General features: G+C 44.3%; 1 protein-coding gene across 1 annotated transcript in view; it reads right to left on the reverse strand.

The window, feature by feature from the left end:
* PSTPIP1 (proline-serine-threonine phosphatase interacting protein 1) overlaps positions 1-10,095 on the reverse strand; it is a 102,979-nt gene extending 92,884 nt beyond the window's left edge. The window contains exon 1 of the mRNA XM_043980696.1: positions 9,708-10,095. Coding sequence (XP_043836631.1) covers positions 9,708-9,740 — 33 coding nt within the window. The 5' untranslated portion in view covers positions 9,741-10,095. The remainder of the gene's footprint in view (positions 1-9,707) is intronic.
* Positions 10,096-19,869: the final 9,774 nt, after the last annotated feature.

Genomic DNA, 19,869 nt, shown 5'->3' on the forward strand with positions numbered 1-19,869 from the left:
ACTAGGAGGAGACCTGGGTCTTAGCCCAGTCCTTGACTTTGACCCAAGACTTATCCTTGGGTGAATTACTCCCCCCTCTGGAGTACCTCAGTTTGCACATTGATATAATAGAGATGTTGAATTAAATGATCTCTGATCTTTCTTCCAATATAAGAATCCTTAACTCAGATAACAATCCAAACCTTTCATCACTTGGGAAAGAACTTGAGATTAGACAGGTTGTTATTTATGGCAGAGCCAGGGTTAGAGCTGAAAGCTTCTGGCTCATGGCCCAGTCCTCATTCTACCATAAAAGCATTTCTCCGTCTAAGCTTTGTGGAACCCCAGGGTTCTATGAAACAGATGAAAGGGCTACAGGAAGGTCCAGTGATCTGTCTGTGGAGCCAAAGTGTATGTGATGGCCTTTGTGATCTTCAGACCCTGCTCATCTCTGACTGTTCTTAGGCCCCTCCCAGCTCTGACATTCCCTGACATCTGACATTCCCAATTCTAAGGTCCCTTCTACCTCTGCCATTCTGGGTTCTAGGTTCTAAGGTCCCAGCCAGTTCCAACATTCCACATTCTGTCATCCTCTGATGTTCACCACCCAAACTCTGGTATTGAAGCAAACAAACAAAAAACCATCCAGGAGCTTAATTGGGGGAGGGGCAATCGCAAACAGAATTGCTCAAATTTCAACTTGTCTTTAATTTATAGCCTTAGAAAGTTTACTGAGGCTCAGAGAGGTCCATAGAGTCAAAGATTTCGAGTTGGAAGAGATGCTCGAGGTCATCAGACCCAACCCCCTCACTTTACAGGTGAGGAAACTGAGGCCCAGGGAACTGCCTTCACTTGTCCGAGATCACAGAGTGAATAAACATCAGAGGTTGGATTTGAACCCAAATCTTTCTCACCCCAAGCCTAACCCTGTGCTCACTATACCACAGCTCCTCTCTAAGTCTGATATAAGGTTGATTTTTTAGAAAATGGTCAATGATTTAGTCTTCCCCTAACCCCCCTCCCCACTTCCCAAGCACAAATTCTGGGCATTCCTAACATACTGGAAAAGATCACACAAATTGAGAGCTGGAGAGGACCATGGAGATGATCTAATCTAACCACTGTATTTTTTTTTTGCAATGAACAAAAATCGATTTTTTCTTTTTTCTATATACCCCCCATTGGAAAAAAAAAGAAAAGAAAACGAAAACACTTGTAACACATATGCACAATCAAACAAAACAAATTTCCAGATCATCCATGCTTGAAAACGTGCCTGATTCCGCACCCAGAGCCCCTCACATCTCCATCGGGAGTCGGCTTTCTCATAGGTCCTTTGAAATCAGAATGGGCCCATTTTACACATGAGAACCTTGAGCCCAGAGAGGTAGGGAGTATCAGAAGCATCATTCAGACCCAGATCTCCCAGCTCCCCGAAACTTCTTTTCAGGGCCCTACACAGGATCCTTTGAGCAGAAGCCATCAGCAGACCACGTGGTGGTGTCTAAGGACCCAGCCTAGCTATGGGAGCCTTGCACTGTTGTATGCAGAGATTGGGGTCTGTACTAGGGCAGGGAGAAAAAAATAATAATGGTGGTGGTGATGATGAAGAAGAAATAAATAACCCGTGCAACTCCTGCACTTTTCAGAATTGTTTTACAGATTTATGGGTACTTTACAAAGTACTTTCCTACAACTCCCCCCAAAAGGTAGGTAGCACAAGTAATGTCAGACCCAATTTTTTGCAGGACGATGAGGGTTAAGTGACTTGCCCAGGGTCACATAGCCAGTAAGTGTAAGTGTCTGAGGCTGGATTTGAACTCAGGTCCTCCTGAATCCAGGGCCAGTGCTCTATCCACTGCGCCACCCAGCTGCCCCAGATCCATTTTACAGCAGAAAACACTGAGGTTCAGATGAGAAGATTTCAGAAGTGGGATTCAAACTCACATCTATTGACCTGAATCAAGGCTTCTTCCTCCTCTTCCTCTGACAATGTCATGGATCTTTATACTCTTCAGTGCCATCGGTGGTGGGCATTTTTAGGAATTTAAAGGAAAAATATTTAAAGACTTTACTGCAAAGGTTTCTTTGACATTGGACAGCTTCGATCTCAGAGTTGGTTTCAGCGCTGGCTGCACAAAGGTGGTTTGCCCAATAGCTGGCTTCCCTAATTCGCTTCCATCTCAGATATCCTAAAACAACAATTCCCTCAGTTCCTCAAGCTCTGCCCAACCACCTCCTCCACAGGCGAACAATGGCCTGATTCTGTCAGTTTACATCCCTATCATCTCCCACAAAGAGCAGACAACAGGCCACCTCTAGAGTCAAGGAAACCTGGGTTCAAATCCCACAAATGCCACACATAGCTCAGTCACAGACCCCAAGCACGTCACCTCTCAACAACAAGTCTCTAAAAATTAAAGTTACAGAGCAGGGACCAACCTTCATTGATAGAGGAAGTGTCTACACTGCAGTTCCCTATACTGATCAAATTACAAGTATGGACCAAAACTAACCCTCCTCTCCCATCCAACTCTTTCTATTCACTGCCCCTGGCCCTTGTCCTTCTTGTTTGTCATAAAGCCTTCCTCCTGGGCTCTCTGTTTCCATTTTCTTCACCAATAACCCCATCCCTGACAAAATAATCTTCCTAAGTCACAGGTCACTTTTCTGTTCAGACCCTTTCTTGGCTCCCTATGGCCTCTAAGATCAAACACAAAGTCGTCAGCCCAGTGTTCAAGGCTCTCTCCAATCTGTCTCCAGGCAGCTTTCATGCTCTTCAGGCACTCTATATCCTGGCTCGGCTGTTTTCTGGATTCTCCCTGGTCTTTGAATTCATGAAGTTTGAACTCAACCTTGCAGAATCATCCCATGATTCCCTCTTGGCTGAACATTCTTTCACTCTGATCTCAGATGTCCCTCAAACCCTGTGCCTGCATGTCTCCTTGGCTGCCTCCATGTCCTTCAGCCGACCATGAGCTCCCTTTTCATTTCATCTTTGTTTTTCTAGCACCGAGATCAGCTGTCAAAGCTAGCTCGTGAGCCCAGGTTTTCTGACTCTCAAGTCAGAAAATAGGTAGAGGGTGCCACAGAAGGAGTATCAGACTTGGAGTCTGAGACCTCAAGTTCCAATCCCACTTACTACCTTTCTCTCAAGTTATTTCCTCTCCAGGAGGACCTGAGTTCAAACCTGACCTCAGACACTTGACACTAGCTGTGTGACCCTGGGCAAGTCACTTAACCCTCATTGCCCCACAAAAAACAAAAACAAAAACAAAGTTGCTTCCTCTCTCTGGGTCTCTATATTATGTGTAAAATGAGAGAATTGGATCAGATGGTCTCTACTGTCCCTTTCATCTTTATTGTAAATCTAGGACCCATAGTAACTGAACATATGTATTCATTCTATGACTCTAAGAAAGTGAAAAGAGGCATGTCTTGGGCTTGTCAGCTTGGGTTCAATTCCAGCAGATGACTCAGCTTCCCCTACATGTACTGAGCTGCTACAGAGAAGGAGTCTTTGCACTATGATGCACTTTATTCTTATTCTTATTATCATCCCCACTTTAAAGATACAGCAACTGATACATGACTTGCCAAGGGTCACACAGCTAAGAGGCATCAGTGGTAGGATTCAAACCTGGATTTTCTTGATTATAAGACCTATTCAACCAGGCTGCCTCCCAAGAGAAGAGATGTCATGGGACAGGGAAATCGGGAAAGAGTAAGGAGGGGCTCCAAGCCCAGAGTTTGTTTTTCTTTCCTTGAAAATTCTAGGGGGGGCTGACCAATTGGGAAACAAAGTCATTTTTGCCTGAGGGAGTAGTTAAAATGACAATCAGTGCCTGATGAGGAATAAAGCCCACACCTGAGAGTCTGAAAACCTGTGCTCAAGGGCCAGCTTCGATAGCCATAGGCAACCCACCCTACCTTGGGTTCCTCACATCTGTAAAATGGGGCTAATGCTTGCACTGCTTACCTCATGGGGTTACTGTGAGGAAGGATCTTTGCAAACCTCCAAGCTCTATAAAAATGCAAACTATGCTTATTTTGGCCAGGCTGATGGGTCCCAAGCTCTTAGCCACTCATACAATGTGAGACTTTAGCCTGTGAGACTACGGTTTGGTTTCTGTGGCTCAAGTATCAGTAGAATGGTCATCTTTGGTCCCCCAGAGCCTTCCTACCCTTGGACCCCATCCTTACTCCCATGCCTAGCCTCTTAGGGGAAGTAATGTGAGGGGGTGTGGCCTTGGAGTATTGGGGCATTGGGACTGGGAACTCTTCCACCCCCACAGAAACCAGCCTGCAGATATTACAGTTGCTCCCAATATGGTGGTGATAGAGAAGACCAAGGAAACGCTGCCTTTCCTCCCCCCTTGTTTGATTGGTACCCTCTGCTTACTTCGACTGCTTTTCTGCATGAGTGACTTTTCTGGATAACTGAAGCTTTCTCATTTACTTTTCAACATCTCAGTTTAAGCCTCGAGGATACTGATCTTTCCTCAAGGGACTAAAACCAGTACTGTGATATGACATCTTTTTTGGTTTGTTTGTTTTTGTTTTGTTTTGTTTTGCGGGGCAATGGGGGTTAAGTGACTTGCCCAGGGTCACACAGCTAGTAAGTGTCAAGTGTCTGAGACCAGATTTGAACTTAGGTCCTCCTGAATCCGGGGCCGGTGCTTTCTCCACTGCGCCACCTAGCTGCCCCCTGTGATATGACATCTTAAAGGCATCAGAGTGGGGAAAATACCAGCTGAAGAATCAGAGGACCTGGTTCAAATCCCAAACCCATCCCTTACCCATGTGATTTTGGATCTCTCTGGGCCCCAGTTTTCTGGCCCGTAAGATGAAGTGGGGGCAGCTAGGTGGCACACTGGGTAAAGCACTGGCCCTGGATTCAGGAGGACCTGAGTTCAAATCCAGTCTCAGACACTTGACCCTGGGCAAGTCACTTAACCCTCATTGCCCCACAAAACAAAACAAAAAAACAAAAACAAAAACAAAACAAAAGATGAAGTGGTTGCCCTAGGTCCCTTCTAGCTCTAAATTTCTCATTCTGAGATGAAAAGCTCACAGGATTTGCAGTCACAAGACCCAGGTTTGAATCCTTGCCTGGCCCCTTCCTGGCTGCCATGACCCAGAGCAAGGTACACTTCCTCTCTCTGGGACTCAGTATTCTCCCCTATGAAATGGAGGTGTTGATTTTTTTTAAACTATCTACTTCATGGGGCCCCTGTAAGGAATGTATTTTGTAAACCAGAAAAGATTATAGTGCTGTCAGCTAATATTGTTCCCTGATCACATCTCATCTCTCCTGCTCACAAACATTTGTACAAGCTGTCCCTCATGCTTGGAAGGTACTTCCCCTACCCTCTGTGGAACCTTTCCCTTTCTTTAGGCCACTACCCAACACTCTGAGAGTTGGACTCTCTGAGTTCCTGTGCGTGCTCTTTTTAGTTTTTCTGTCTCCTCCTTTTCCATCAGCTGGAAATCAAATGTCACTATCCAATAATATCAATGCGTGAACACTCCTGTCAGTAGCCCCTTCTTGTAGAGGAGATTTCTACTTCAGATATATAGTGAACTATTTTACCTCTGAGGCTCCTTTCAGTTCTGAGATTCCAAGAGTCTATTCTAATGTACAGCATGCTTCTTTTATGAGTTCAGTAGCCAGGTGATCCAGTTGTTAGAACTGTGTGCAAAGAAAGAGTCAATAAATGCTGAACGAGGCATCAGGGGTTTTCCAAAAGCTGCAACCTGGGCTGCTCAGAGGACTTTTTGGCTTCTTTTCCTCTGTGTTCCTAATGAGTGTAATAGACACATAAATGACTTGGGATCATGAATCGGGGACTGGAAGGGCCTTTGGGACCATCTAGCCCAACCTCCTCATACTACAGATGGTGAAACTGAGAAAGTTTAAGAGACTGGACCAACATTATGTAGTGTGGGGCAGATCTGGGAACTGTCCCTGCCTTGGTATCCTCCCTTTGGGATAAGTGAGGTTCATAAGCCTTGCAGTGATATCATTCTTGGTATTATTACCACATGGGATCATTTCAGACAAACCCAGGAGATGAAAGAACAGCTTCAAAGACTGTCTAGAATGCATCACGTCAGAAGTGTACTTGATAACGTATCTTTAGAGATATCTTTTATAATCAGTACCTCATCTGATACTCACAAGCACCTTGTCAGGGAGGCCGCAATGGTTTTATTTCCCCTGATTTCCAGATGGAGAAACTGAGGCAAAGATCAACACATAGAATCTCAGAGGTAGGAGGGACCTCATTGGTTACATGATTTGTCCAAGGTTGCCTGGCCATTTTGTGGCTCAGTCAAGATGTCCCATTCGATTTCTCATCTCCTAGCCAAAATATCAAACTTTTTTGGCTCTCAGTCTCCTCCTCTATAAAAAATCAAGCAAGCTTGTTCTCAATAAATACAAAGCAAGTTGGGATGGGGGTCCTAACAATAAGGGGAAATCCTAAAAGGCCTCCTATAAGAGGTGGCATTGGAGGTTACAATGAGAGAGGTTCTGTGGTGTCAGCCCCAAATTCCTAGACTTCAAGAGTCTCTCAACACTACCCAGTGTTTGTTTTTGTTTTTTGTTTTTTGCAGGGCAATGAGGGTTAAGTGACTTGCCCAGGGTCACCCAGCTAGTATCAAGTGTCTAAGGCCAGATTTGAACTTGGGTTCTCCTAAATCCAGGGCAGGTGCTTTATCCACTGCACCACCTAGCTGCCCCAACACTGCCCAGTGGATGAAAACACAGGTTCAGAGCCCCTCTGCTCTACACAGAAGATTCAGAAGGCAGGGCAATCCAGGTAGTAATAACTCTGGAAGCTCCTGCTGGAGCTGAGTCTCAGCCGCTCCTGTTAGCCAATGGTAGGTATGGTGGGCACACCAGGGAAGGGGAGACTGGGACCTCTGCCCAGGTGCACCCCCTGGAGCCAAGACGCAGAGGAGAACAGGGACTACAGATCGGCGAGCATCCTGTAGGCAATGGGAGCTCTGAGGAGGGCGGGGTTGCCAATACATCAGGCTTCTGAGGAAGCTATTTCCTGCTGATTACTCATTTCTCACCACTGCCTGCCACACCCTCCATCTTTACCAGTAAGCTCAGCCCCTAGTTCTTCCAAAAACCTTCTTCCCTGAATCATTCTCCCCATTTCCTCCCCATTTCATCATCTCCCACTGTATCTCCAGTGGGCAGCTGTCTTTCAGGTGCCCAGCCTGGCCTCAATTCAACTAGCATCTTCAACTGGTCCCATCTCAAGAAATGCAAAGTCCATTATGGGTTAAAAAAAAAAAAGTAGACTAGGCATCAGTGTGTATAAAAAATACTTCAGGCTTGGTGTCAGGATCAAAGATCACAGGTTGCAAGGTGCTTTAGAGGCCATTGAATCCACCCTTCGCCTTCCATTTTTCAGATGAGGAAACTGAGGCACGGTGAAGCCTTTTAGCAAGATCACAGAACCAGGGTCTGAGACAGGATTTGAATCTAAGTCCTCATAATAAACCCAGAGCTCTTTCCACTATTCATGATGCCACTCAGAGAAAGCTTCTTAACAGTAAGAGCCATCCAAAGTAGAATGGGCTCCCTCCAGAGGGAGTGGGCTTCCCCTTCCCCCTAGCAAAGGACAGATGGACATTGGCCTGATTTGATGCCAAGGAGAATTCTTATTCCAGTCAGGTTAAGCTAATTGGCCTCTGAGGCCCCACCCAACTCTAAGATTTGGGGGCTCTATTTCTGATGGACCGCAGGTGCAGGCTGAGCCAGTGGCATGGCTCATAAGACCCCAAAGCCCATGTCATCTTGGGCTTCTGGATAGTCATCCCACTTTCTTCTGCCCTGGTCAGCCACAGCTGCATGGTGAACCCAGCTCTGGGTGCCAAGCCCAGAAAGGGTCAGAGGAAGGCAAACGGGTCATACCAAAACCAGTCAGAGGAACTGGCATGTTCTTAACTGGAAAAGAGAAGGTTTGGGAGGGTGTGTCATTGTCTTCAAAGGGCCAAAGGGCTAGGTCAGAGACTAGCTCTGCATGGCCCTGGGACAGAGGAAGAGGTAGAGAAGCAGATGTAAGATGTAGAGAAGCAGAGCTAGGCCCCCTCCAGATCACCTCTGGTTTGTCCTGTCTGTGGCTAGTTTGTATGTTGTTAGCTTGCTGTCTTCTCCATGAGACTGTGAGCTCCTGGAGGGCAGGGACTGTCTTTTACCCTTTTTTGTATCTCCAGCCTTAGCATACTACCTGGTACACAGCAATTGCTTAATAAATGCCTGTTGACTGGCTAGCACACAGTAGACACAATGCATAATGACTGGCACATAATAGACACTTAATAAATGCTTGTGGACTTGAAGTATAAGGGAAAACTTCCTAATAATGACAGTTCTCTCCAAAATACCTCATAAGGTACCCCCATCACTGGAGATCTTCTGGCAGGGGCTGGACAATCCCTTGTCTGGGATGCTACAGAGGGGATTCCTGTTCAGGTTCCCATCCTCAGTGCCTTCAATATGGTGCAAAGTCGACTGCATGTAGAATCAGTGGCTACCATTATGTTTTGGACCCTCAGCACTCAGTTACGGCATGACCTCACTTTTCTGTGCCTCGGTTGTCTTATTTGTAAAATGAACAAGTTTTAGACCACTTGCCTCCAAGTTCCTTTCCAGCTCTCAGTGTACAAGCCGACAATGCACATATTGACAATAGCTGAAATCCACACAGAATTTTACAGTTTGCAAAGTCCTCAACTGACATGAAACCCATCATTTCATTCCTTCAGTCAACCAGTATTTATTAAGTGCCGACTGTGTGCCAAGTACGGTACTAAACATTGTGAGGTTAATGATATTATTATCCCATTGATAGGAATGAGGAAACAGGCTCAGAGAGATTGTGACTTGAATGGGATCACAAAACGGACACATGTTGAACTCAGGGCTTCCTCACTCCAAGACCACACACTACAAACACTGTCTCTCCTGTAAAATGAAGATGATCACCAAGACCCCTTCCAGTTCTGCATTCTATACTCCTCACCCCTCCCAGCCACTTGAGGAACAAGCCACACACTAACCCTTAGTCAGACTAAGGACAGCCCCACGCCTCAGCCTGCAGACAAGAAGACCCAAGTTCAAACCCAGCCTCAGATACTTACTAGCTGTGTGACCCTGGACAAGTCACTTATCCTCAGTCTGCCTCAGTTTCCTCAACTTCAAAATGGGGGTAATAATAGGACCTCCCTCCCAGGGTTTCTGTGAGGTTCAAATAAGTTAATATTTAGAAAATACCTGGCACATAGTAGGCACTTAATTATGCTTGTTTTCTTCCTTCCTATTGGGCAAAGGCTCTGATAATTTCTCTGAGCACAGCACCTTTCTGAGCGCTTCTACATGCATCCGTCTCATTCACACCAGAAGCTGCCTAGCAGGCAGGACTTCTCAGCCCTGGGTTTGACATTTAAGGAGAAAATGTCCAATCCAGACTTTCATGAACTCACAGCCCTCTCTTCCCCAGGAGGGATAAACAGGACTCTCATTGTTACAGAAGCAAGAGGAAGCTGGGGGGAGGGGAAGGACACTTGCAAAGGGGTCCTTTTCCTTACATTTTGTACTATTAAAAACCGGATCAAGCACACCACCATCTATCAACTGGAAAACTTTGGGAGGAAGAGGGAAGGAGACAGACAGACCTCCTGGGGGAAGAGGCAAGCCACTCACTCACCCAAAAAGCATCTTTGAATTGCATCTGGGCCATGGTGGGGCCAGGTTCTTGCCCGGGTCTCTCCGGAACTGGCAGAGCAGCCTCAGGGTCCCAGCTGGCTTGCCCCAGCGGCCAAAGGGAGAGGAAATTCACCCCTCCAGTCAGTCGGGGTTTTTTCTGCCTGTGTCTCTCTCTTTCTCTCTGAGCTGGTGATGGAAACCCAGTGTGGACTGAAGTTTAAAAAAAAAAAAGGGGGGCTGAACCTGTTTTGATTTTTTTTTGTGAGTTCAGAATCAGGAAGTAGAAGCTGCTCTGTGATGTAAGCCCCAGGCCTGCCCTTGGCTGGACCAGCAGAAGGGCTCCCAGCACCTACAGAATCTCTTTTCAGAATGATGGACTCCACAGCCCAGCCCAGAGACAAAGGGCAGCCTCCCAGCCTAGTGAAGGAGGGCAGGCAGTCAGAAACAGAAAGCAGGAGAGAAGACAGGAACCCGCAGGGAGGGCGGCTCCTCCCCCTGCCCCTGCCCCTGTCCCAGCCCCCAGACCGGTGCCTCTGCAGGGACCGTGCTGTCATGTCATCTCCAGGGCTACTGCTTCTTTTGCAATGGCAAGCATCCCCACACCGGAAATGTGGCTGCTCAGATACCCCATGCAAGCGAGCTTCCTTCCAGGGCCCCCAGCTGAATCAAGGAAAGCATTATGTGTCAACTCCTCTGAGATCAGGGCTAACAGCTCTCTGCAGGGAGGCCCTGGGGCTGATGGGGCTGTCAGGGCCTCTCAGAGGGGCTGCTAGCATCTCCAGTGTGTCCCTCACCCAAAGATAGCCCATCGCGGTGGCTCCTCGTGTGAGCAGGAAGGACAGATGGTGTCCATGGAGGACATGAAGGCATCTGAAAGAGTGAGGATCGTAGGGGCATCATGGGTGTGGGAGGTGGAGGAGCCCCTTGGCATCTGATACACCCTCTCCCATTTTATAGACCGGCAGTGGAAGCTCACAGAGGTGGGAAGCAATTTACCTAAAGTAATACAAGTGGTAAACCCAAACCCAGGAATTGGTCCCAACTAGCACCACCACCAACAACAACATCTAGCATTTACTTAGAGTTTTAAGGCTTGCAAAACTTTCCCAGTATTACCTCATTTTATCCTTACAATGACCCCACCCCACCCCCAAGTAGGGGCTTTATTATTATTCCCATTTTACTGATGAGGAAACTGAGGCACAGAGCGCTTAAGTGACTTGCTAAGATTCACATTGTTGCTAAGTCCAGATTTGAACTCAGGTCTTCCTGACTTCATACTTCCAAACTCACATCTACTGTGCCACCTCTCTGCCTCTCAAAGACTGCAAATTGAGTGTCCTCTGGGCTGGACCCTGCCTACTGCCCTTCTGAACCTTCAAATAAAAAGCCCTTACCTGATCTGCCTTGTCCCTTCCCCAACAAAGCAAGGCCCCTGAGCCTCAATCTAAGCCTGCTTGTTCTTGTTCTCTCTCCCAAGCATAAAGTGCTACTTGGCACCCGAGAGGAACACTCAAGGGAGAAGGAGCAAAGGCGCATAGGGTATGACTTGAAGAGCAATAAGGAGGGCTCCCTGCCCCCAAATAATATTCTCACTCCCTGTCATCTTGCCTGAAACCACCAATGAAAGCTCATCTAGTCCAACATCCTGGTTTCACAGAGGAGGAAACTGAGGCCCACAGAAGGGGAGCAGCTTCCTCAGCCACATGGGAAATAAGAACCAACACTTGAACCAGGTTCAACCAGGCCCATTATTACATTGATGTGGGACAATGGTCTCCAAATTGTTTTTTTGTTTTTTTTAGTGAGGCAACTGGGGTTAAGTGACTTGCCCAGGGTCACACAGCTAGTAAGTGTTAAGTGTCTGAGGCCAGATTTGAACTCAGGTACTCCTGAATCCAGGGCCGGTGCTTTATCCACTGCGCCACCTAGCCACCCCTCCAAATTGTTTTGATTACGTACCTTCATCAGTTAAAAAAATTGAGCACATATCCTCCAGTACATTCACAACTTACGTAATTTATGTGCTATGTGATACATAATTTATATTTAAGTTTTATACATCTACTATTGAACTAATAATTATATACAAGCAAAACACACAAAAACAGAGGTGAAAAAAGAATGTAATCTCCTTGAGGACAAGGAATGTTTCACTTTTGTATCCCCAGTGCCTAACCCAGTGAGTGGAACACAGAAGGCGCTAAACGCACGTTTATTGATTGAATAAACCTTACTATCGACTGACAAAGGAATAAGCACAGGAGATGCATCTAGGTAGCACAGTGGAGTGTAGGTCCTGGAATCAGGAAGACCTGAGTTCAAATCTGCTTCAAACACTTCCTAGCTGTGTGACTCTGAGCAAGTCAGTTAACCTCTGTTTGCCTCGCTTTCTTCATCTATAAAATGGGGATCATTATAGGAGCCACCTCTCAGAGTTGTCGTTAGGGTCAAATATGATAATGATTTTAAAATGTTTAGCATAGGGGCAGCTAGGTGGCTCAGTGGATAGAGCACCGGCCCTGGAGTCGGGAGTACCTGAGTTCAAATCCGGCCTCAGACACTTAACACTTACTAGCTGTGTGACCCTGGGCAAGTCACTTAACCCCAATTGCCTCACCAAAAAAAAATGTTTAGCATAGTACCTGGCATATAGGAAGTGCCGTATAAATATTAATTATGATTATTATCACAGGATGGAGAGTTGGGAGAATAGACAACACCTTGAACTGCTCAGGGGAGGAATTCATCTGGGGAAGTTGCAGCCAGAGAGTACTGGCACCTCTGCCTGGATACTTAAGGGAGCTATAAAGAGGGAAGGGGTCAGTTGCGTCTTGGACCAGTTTATAAGTGCTGATGAGAAAAGAGTTTGGTGAAAGTGGAGTCAGGGGAAAGTGGTGTATTGGAAAGAGTGCTGGACTTTGCGTTAAAAAGATGGATTTGAGATAAGGCTCTCTGGCTCCTATGATGTGTGTGCACATCTGGCTGAATCACTTCCACTCCTCTAGCCAGAGGCTTAACTAGGGTGGGGTAGTCAGGGCTTTGTCCCAGGGCACCTAATACAGAGGATGTTGGCAGTACTTGACGTCCTTCTGCAGCATAGAAACAATAAAGTGCTGTGCCCAGCTAGCAAGACAATTTCATTAAAATAGGAAGTTACCAGATGGCAAGGTAAAGCAAGCTTTCCTGCTACCCTGCCCACACACTCCCAACAGTGGTCTCGTGTTGGAGTCCTGAGGAAATCTGTCTGTCTCCCCTCTCTATCTCATGTACCACTTGTTCTTGGTGCAGGAATTCCTCTCTCTCTCTCTCTCTCTCTCTCTCTCTCTCTCTCTCTCTCTCTCTCTCTCTCTCTCTCTCTCTCTCTCTCTCTCCCTCCCTCTCCCTCTCCCTCTCCCTCTCCCTCTCCCTCTCCCTCTCCCTCTCCCTCCCTCCTTCTCTTGTCTGTCACTCTGTCTCTGTCTCTATCTCCATCACTCTCTATCTCTGTCTGTCTCTCTTTCCCAATGAAGGATTCAGACACCATAACCTCAAAGGTCCCTTCCAGCTCTAATATTCTGCGATTTTGGAAGTATGGGGAGAGACCAGCTGAATGTAGTCCTTGAGAATAAGAACATTTTGTTATGTTTTTTTAATCCACTTGCACACAGTAGGGGCTTAGTGGATGTTTGCTGAATTGGAACTTGGAGCTGCAAGGCAGCTCCAGTAACCACAGTGCTTGGCTGTGGGACTTCTGCCCTTGCATAATCATTGGGTTGGATGTGAGCATTTTTGGGTGTCTGGTCAAGGGCTGAGTCTCGTGCTGTCCCAGAGCTTACACACAGGGAGCAGTAGAACTGAAAAAAAGTAAGTTGTGATGAAACTAGAACTTGAGATGACAGAGATGGTCAAAATGATAGTGACAGAGTTGGAGACAAAGAGGCGATGTGGAGCTAAAGACAGATAGAGATATCTGTATGTATGTATGTTGATAGAGAGGTGGATGAGCAGATACATAGATTAGATGGATAGATAGATAAATGATAGATGGGTGGATAGATGATATATCAATGGATAGTTAGGCAAATAGATAAGTGGCTAGGTAGCTAGGCAGGTGGGAAGAGACATGGTCAGACAGGCAGATAGATAAATAAGACAAACAGATAAAGAGAGTGGCATAAATAAATAGAGATAGAGTAGACAGACAGACAGATAGATAGACAGCTAGATGGATAAATAAATAGATAATCAGACAGACAGACAGATAGACAGCACTTGAAGTCCTACAAAGTGATTCCTTCACAAATAGTCTGGAATGTGTAAAGTGAGAAATGGAGCTGATCAGAGGGATTACATGGCTTGCCTGTGGTTATACAGGCAATAGGTAAAAAGCCAGGACACAGCTAGATCTTTTGACTCAGTCCAGCAATCTTTCCACATTAGAAGGCAATCTCTCTGGACGCATCCCAAAGATTTAACTTTGGGCTTTTGGATAGCTCTAAAAATCACCCACATGTAATAACATTCATGAGGTCTTCTGGGCACTGTGGGCTGCCTCCCCCACACCCACACCCCCAACCACCCTGATGTTTATCAAGATTTTACAAAGTTTGCTTAGGAATCTGATTCTCCTTCAGCATGTATCTCTTCCAAAAAAGAATTTTGAAGCTGGAATTCTTACAAGTCAAAAGGAAAGATGGCTCAGGAGTACCAAAAAGTCTCTGGAAAGCTGCTGCCTGCTTACAAACTAAGTCTGCCTCCCATGCCAATCCACTATACAGCCAGCAGCTCATCACAGATGAGATGCTACCTTCAGTTTTTGTATTTTGGGTCATTTTTTTCAAATAATGAATCCTGCGACTGTCTATCCCTGAGGCTGGCATTCAACCAACCAGTCCACGAGGGGCAACCTCCATTTAAAAAAATTCCTCTGAAGCATAATAAACTCTGTTCTATCCTCTCATTTTAACTCTGTGTGAATCTTTACATTGGATTCAACTTTCTAATCCATTCTTTAACCTTCTTCCACTCTATGGGCAAGTTCATCCCATTCATGAATATGACTATTAACTTTATGTTTTCTTCCATCATAGCCTCTTTTACATTTTCCCTTCTCTTTCCTCTTTGCAGAGAAGGAAGTGAGAAAAGAGAACTCTGCCCAATACTAGTATTCTAACATTAGTTTATTCCTGCTCTTCTGCCCTTCTTACATTCATCAAGCCCATATCCTGATATTTAGTTCTTATACGTTCACTCTGTGTTTTGACCCCTCCTTTATCATACATCCCATGTGAGTGGTGTTTATTTTCCTGTAACTCTTTGCCCCTAATATTTGCCATCCCTCTTAAATCCTCTTCTCCCCTTTCCCTATCCCACATTGTTTCCTTCTTGAGTTTAATAGATTGCTACACCAGACTATATGTTTGCTCCATCTTCTATTGAATAACTGAGCTAGAAATGAGGATTATGAAATTCCTGCTTCCCTCTTTCCTCCATGTTTATATTCTTTTTTAAAATAAAAGTATTTTATTATTTTCCAGTTACATGTAGAGATAGTTTTCAACATTTGTTTTTATAAGATTTCCGATTTCAAATTTTTCTCCCTCCCTCCTCTCCCTCCCCCCTCCCCTAGACAGCAGGTAATCTGATATAGGTTTTATATATATATGTATATGTATGTATATGTATATAATATCCATGCTTATATTCTTTTCCCATGCACTCCAAATTAAGCTAAATCATAAATTTTTGCCTTGTCTTCACCCTTTATTCCCTAGCACATTGCTTTACCCCTGCCTTTTCTTCTCTTAAAACCAATGAGGGGGCGGCTAGGTGGTGCAGTGGATAAAGCACCTGCTCTGGATTCAGGAGTACCTGAATTCAAATCCGGCCTCAGACACTTGACACTTACTAGCTGTGTGACCCTGGGCAAGTCACTTAACCCCCATTGCCCCGCAAAAAACAAAAAACAAAAAACCAATGAAATTGGGGGGGGGATAGAAACCATACCCACTCCCTGTTTATACATTTTCATTTTTTTTGTGGGGCAATGAGGGTTAAGTGACTTGCCCAGGGTCACATACCTAGTAAGTGTCAAGTGTCTGAGGTCAGATTTGAACTCAGGTCCTCCTGAATCCAGGACCAGTGCTTTATCCACTGCACCACCTACCTTCCCCTATATGTTTGTTAACTCTTTCTGTGATTATTAAAAATTGTGGGATTCTAAAAGAACATTAATCTTCTCCTTTGCTTCATTTAGTCATTCATGGCTCAAGTTAAAGGTAATACCTGGGTTTGGTATTTCTAGAAAACTAGTACTCAGGGAAATACAATCAAAAGCATTATTGTTTTACAATGTAGCAAGCTGGCAAATAAAGCATATATGCACATTACGGCAATATAAACAGAGATCTGTCCCAATCTGCAACAGGAGGTTGAGGGAGACATGTTGGGGAGGGAACATGCTCAAAAATGGGGTTCAAGTGACAAGATTTTATACTTGAAAAATGGCTTGATTGAGAAGTAATTAGTGTCAGATGTAGAAGGAGGCATTCCTAATCAGACCCAGATGTGGTAGAAACAATCTCAATGTCCCTTATCATTACCAGGCTTAGGGGAAGTTTGGGTGAGGGGAGGATTTTCTTTTTGTGGGGGAGAGGGATCACAAACTGGTGGGAGTGTGCAACAATAACTGGCAGCAGAAAGACATCAACTAAAGGCCCTTGAAGCAAGTCAAGAGTTTATCCAAGGGGCAGTTAGATGGCTCAGTGGATAGAGCACCAGCCCTGGATTCAGAAGGACCTGAATTCAAATATGACCTCAGACACTTAACACTTACTAGCTGTGTGACCCTGGGAAAGTCACTTAACCCCAATTGCCTCACCAAAAAAAAAAAAAAAAGAGTTTATCCAATCAAAGAGCCATGAGCATTATCTGTCTGATATGTAGTTAGCAGTGGAAACATACAAACTATCTTCCTATATTCTTCTATGGCCATAAGGGCCATTTAACCTAAGGGGATCCATATTGGAGTCCAGCCATTATAAACAGAATATCAAACAAGATCTATAACATCAAACAATTATCATGACATCAAAAATATAAAGTTTACAATGATAATGCCTTTCTAACATGTATTTCATAATAATTTAGCCCTTTCCATTTGCTCAACTGTAATGACCTTTCTGGGTTTCTCTTGAATAGTAGATTGCATTTTGTTGTTTTAATTAAGCTCTGGTTTATTCATGTTTATTTATGTTTAAAAGTGCTCTGTTCTGATAGAGTATATTATAAAATGCAAAATGGATGATTTTGATTACATTAAATTAAAAATTTTTTGTACAAAGAGAAATAATGCATCCAAAATTAAAAGGGAGGCAGAAAGCTGGGAAACAATTTTTATGGCCAGTACTTCTGATAAAGGCCTGATTTCTAAAATATATAGGAAACTAAATCAAATTTATAAGAATTCAAGTCATTCCCCAATTGAGAAATGGTCAAAGAATATGAATAGGCAGTTTTCTGATGAAGAAACCAAAGCTATCTATTCCCATATTAAAAAATGCTCTAAATCTCTAATGATTAGAGAGATGCAAATTAAAACAACTCTGAGGTACCACCTGACACCTATCAGATTGGCTAAAATGACAAAAAAAGAAAATAATAAATGTTGGAGAAGCTGTGGAAAAATTGGAACACTAATTCATTGTTGGTGGAGCTGTGAACTGATCCAACCATTCTGGAGAGCAATTTGGAATTATGCCCAAAGGGTGATAAAGCTGTGCATACCCTTTGACCCAGCAATACCACTTTTGGGTCTTTTTCCCAAAGAAATCATGGAAAGGGGAAAGGGACCCACATGTATAAAAATACTTATAGCTGCTCTTTATGTGGTGGCAAGGAATTGGAAGTTGAGGGGATGCCCATCAATTGGGGAATGGCTGGACAAGTTGTGGTATATGAATACAATGGAATACTATTGTGCTATAAGAAACGATGAGCAGGAGGAGTTCAGAGAAACCTGGAGGGTCTTGCATGGGCTGATGATGAGTGAGATGAGCAGAACCAGAAGAACATTGTACACAGTATCATCAACATTGAGTGCTGATCTACCTTATGAACTATATTCTTCTCACCAATGCAATGGTACAGAAGAGTTCCAGGGAACTCATGATAGAAGAGGATCTCCAAATCCAGGGAAAAAAAAGACCTGTGGAGTATAGATGATAAATGAACCATACTATTTCTTTTGTTTTTGGTGCTGATGTTTTTCTATTTTGAGGTTTTTCATCATTGCTCTGATTTTTCTCTTATAACATGACTAATGCAGAAATATGTTTAATGTTATTATGTGTGTGTGTATATATATATATATATATATATATATATATATATAACCTATATCAGATTACCTGCTGTCCAGGGGAGGGGGGGAGGGAGGGGAGGGAGGGAGAAAAATCTGAAATTGGAACGCTTGTATAAACAAAAGTTGAGAACTATCTTTACATGTAACGGGGGAAAAGATTAAATACTTTATGAATTTTTAAAAAAGAAAGTGCTCTGTTCTATTAAAGGTCCTTTTTCTTTCCTCAATAGGATTATATTCTATTTTGCAGGATAAATTATTTTTGGTCATAAGCCTTTATCTTTTGCCTTTTGGAATCTTATGTTCCATGATTTTCTCTCATCTAAAGTAGTAGCACCATAGTATTGTGTGATCCTGATTTTGGTTCTTTGGTACTTGAATGCTTTCTTCTTGGTTGCTTGCAGGATTTTTTATTGAAACTGGAATTTTCAGCTAGAAGTTTCTTTCAGAATTGGAAATCAAAAGGATGCCGGGGGGGGGGGGCGCAGCTAGGTGGCACAGTGGATAAAGCACTGGCCTTGGATTCAGGAAGACGAGTTCAAATCCAGCCTCAGACACTTGACACTAGCTGTGTGACCGTGGGCAAGTCACTTAACCCTCATTGCCCGGCCAAAAAGGATGCCTCTGTGTCATTTGAAATTATATGGGGGTGCCTATCTCTGTTCTAGGTTTTAGGGAAAATTAGCTGGGGTTTCTAATATATTGCTACTTACAAATTAGAGGCTATAGTAGCAGTTTGGAGGAATTAAGCACTTATTAAAGCATATTAAATGTTAGTAAAGAGAGAGCACAAGGCTCCAAAAGTTCATAAGCCCTACATACCTAGGATAGAGGGGAGAGAGAGGGGGCCTGGTATTTGCCTCCTTCAGTGTTCCAGCCCAAGAGAGAGCAAGTCAGAAAGCATAAGCTCCTTGCAGTCCAGAGGAGAATCCAGGGCCAGTGCTTTATCTACTGTGCCACCTAGCTGCCCCCAGTTATTATTATTATTATCATTACTGACAAGGTGACAGTCACCAGTGATACTAAGACAAAAATGAAATATTTTCTTCCCTCAAGGAACTTATAGTCTATCAGGTAGGCAATAAAATACATAAAGAAATAAATTCCAAATATATACAAGATAAATATTGGGGCAGGGAGGACACTAGCAGCTGGGGGACCAGGAAAATCTTCATGTAGAAGGCAGCCCTTGAGCAGAAACTTGAAGGGAACAAGAAGTGCCAAGAGGTGGAGATGAAAAGGGAGTACATTCTAGGCTTCAGGAAGAGGGACCCAACCAGCCTGATTGGGATGAAGAGTTGAGGAAAGGGAATAAAGAACAAGGGGACTGGAAAGGTAGGCTGGAGTCCTTGAAAGTTAACCAGAAGGTGGTGCAGTGGATAAAGCAGCAGCCTTGTATTCAGGAGGACCTGAGTTCAAATCTGACCTCACACGCTTGACACTTACTCACTTGACCCTCATTGCCCTGAAGAGAGAGAGAGAGAGAGAGAGAGAGAGAGAGAGAGAGAGAGAGAGAGAAATTCAACCACAGGAATTTATATTGTATTCTAGGGACAATAGGAAATCATTAGGGAGTGAATAGAGACAATAACCTAGAGGTGCAGAATGATACATACATTTTTTTTTAGTGTGGCAATTGGGGTTAAGTGACTTGCCTAAGGTCACACAGCTAATAAGTGTTAAGTGTCTGAGGCCGGATTTGAACTCAGGTACTCCTGACTCCAGGGCCGGTGCTCTATCCACTGCACCACCTAGCTGCCCCGATACATACATTTTTAAACATGGTCAATGCAGTGATTTGTTTTGCTTAATTGTTTAT

Source organism: Dromiciops gliroides, chromosome 2, assembly GCF_019393635.1.
Source record: "Dromiciops gliroides isolate mDroGli1 chromosome 2, mDroGli1.pri, whole genome shotgun sequence".
Taxonomy (NCBI): Eukaryota; Metazoa; Chordata; class Mammalia; order Microbiotheria; family Microbiotheriidae; genus Dromiciops; species Dromiciops gliroides.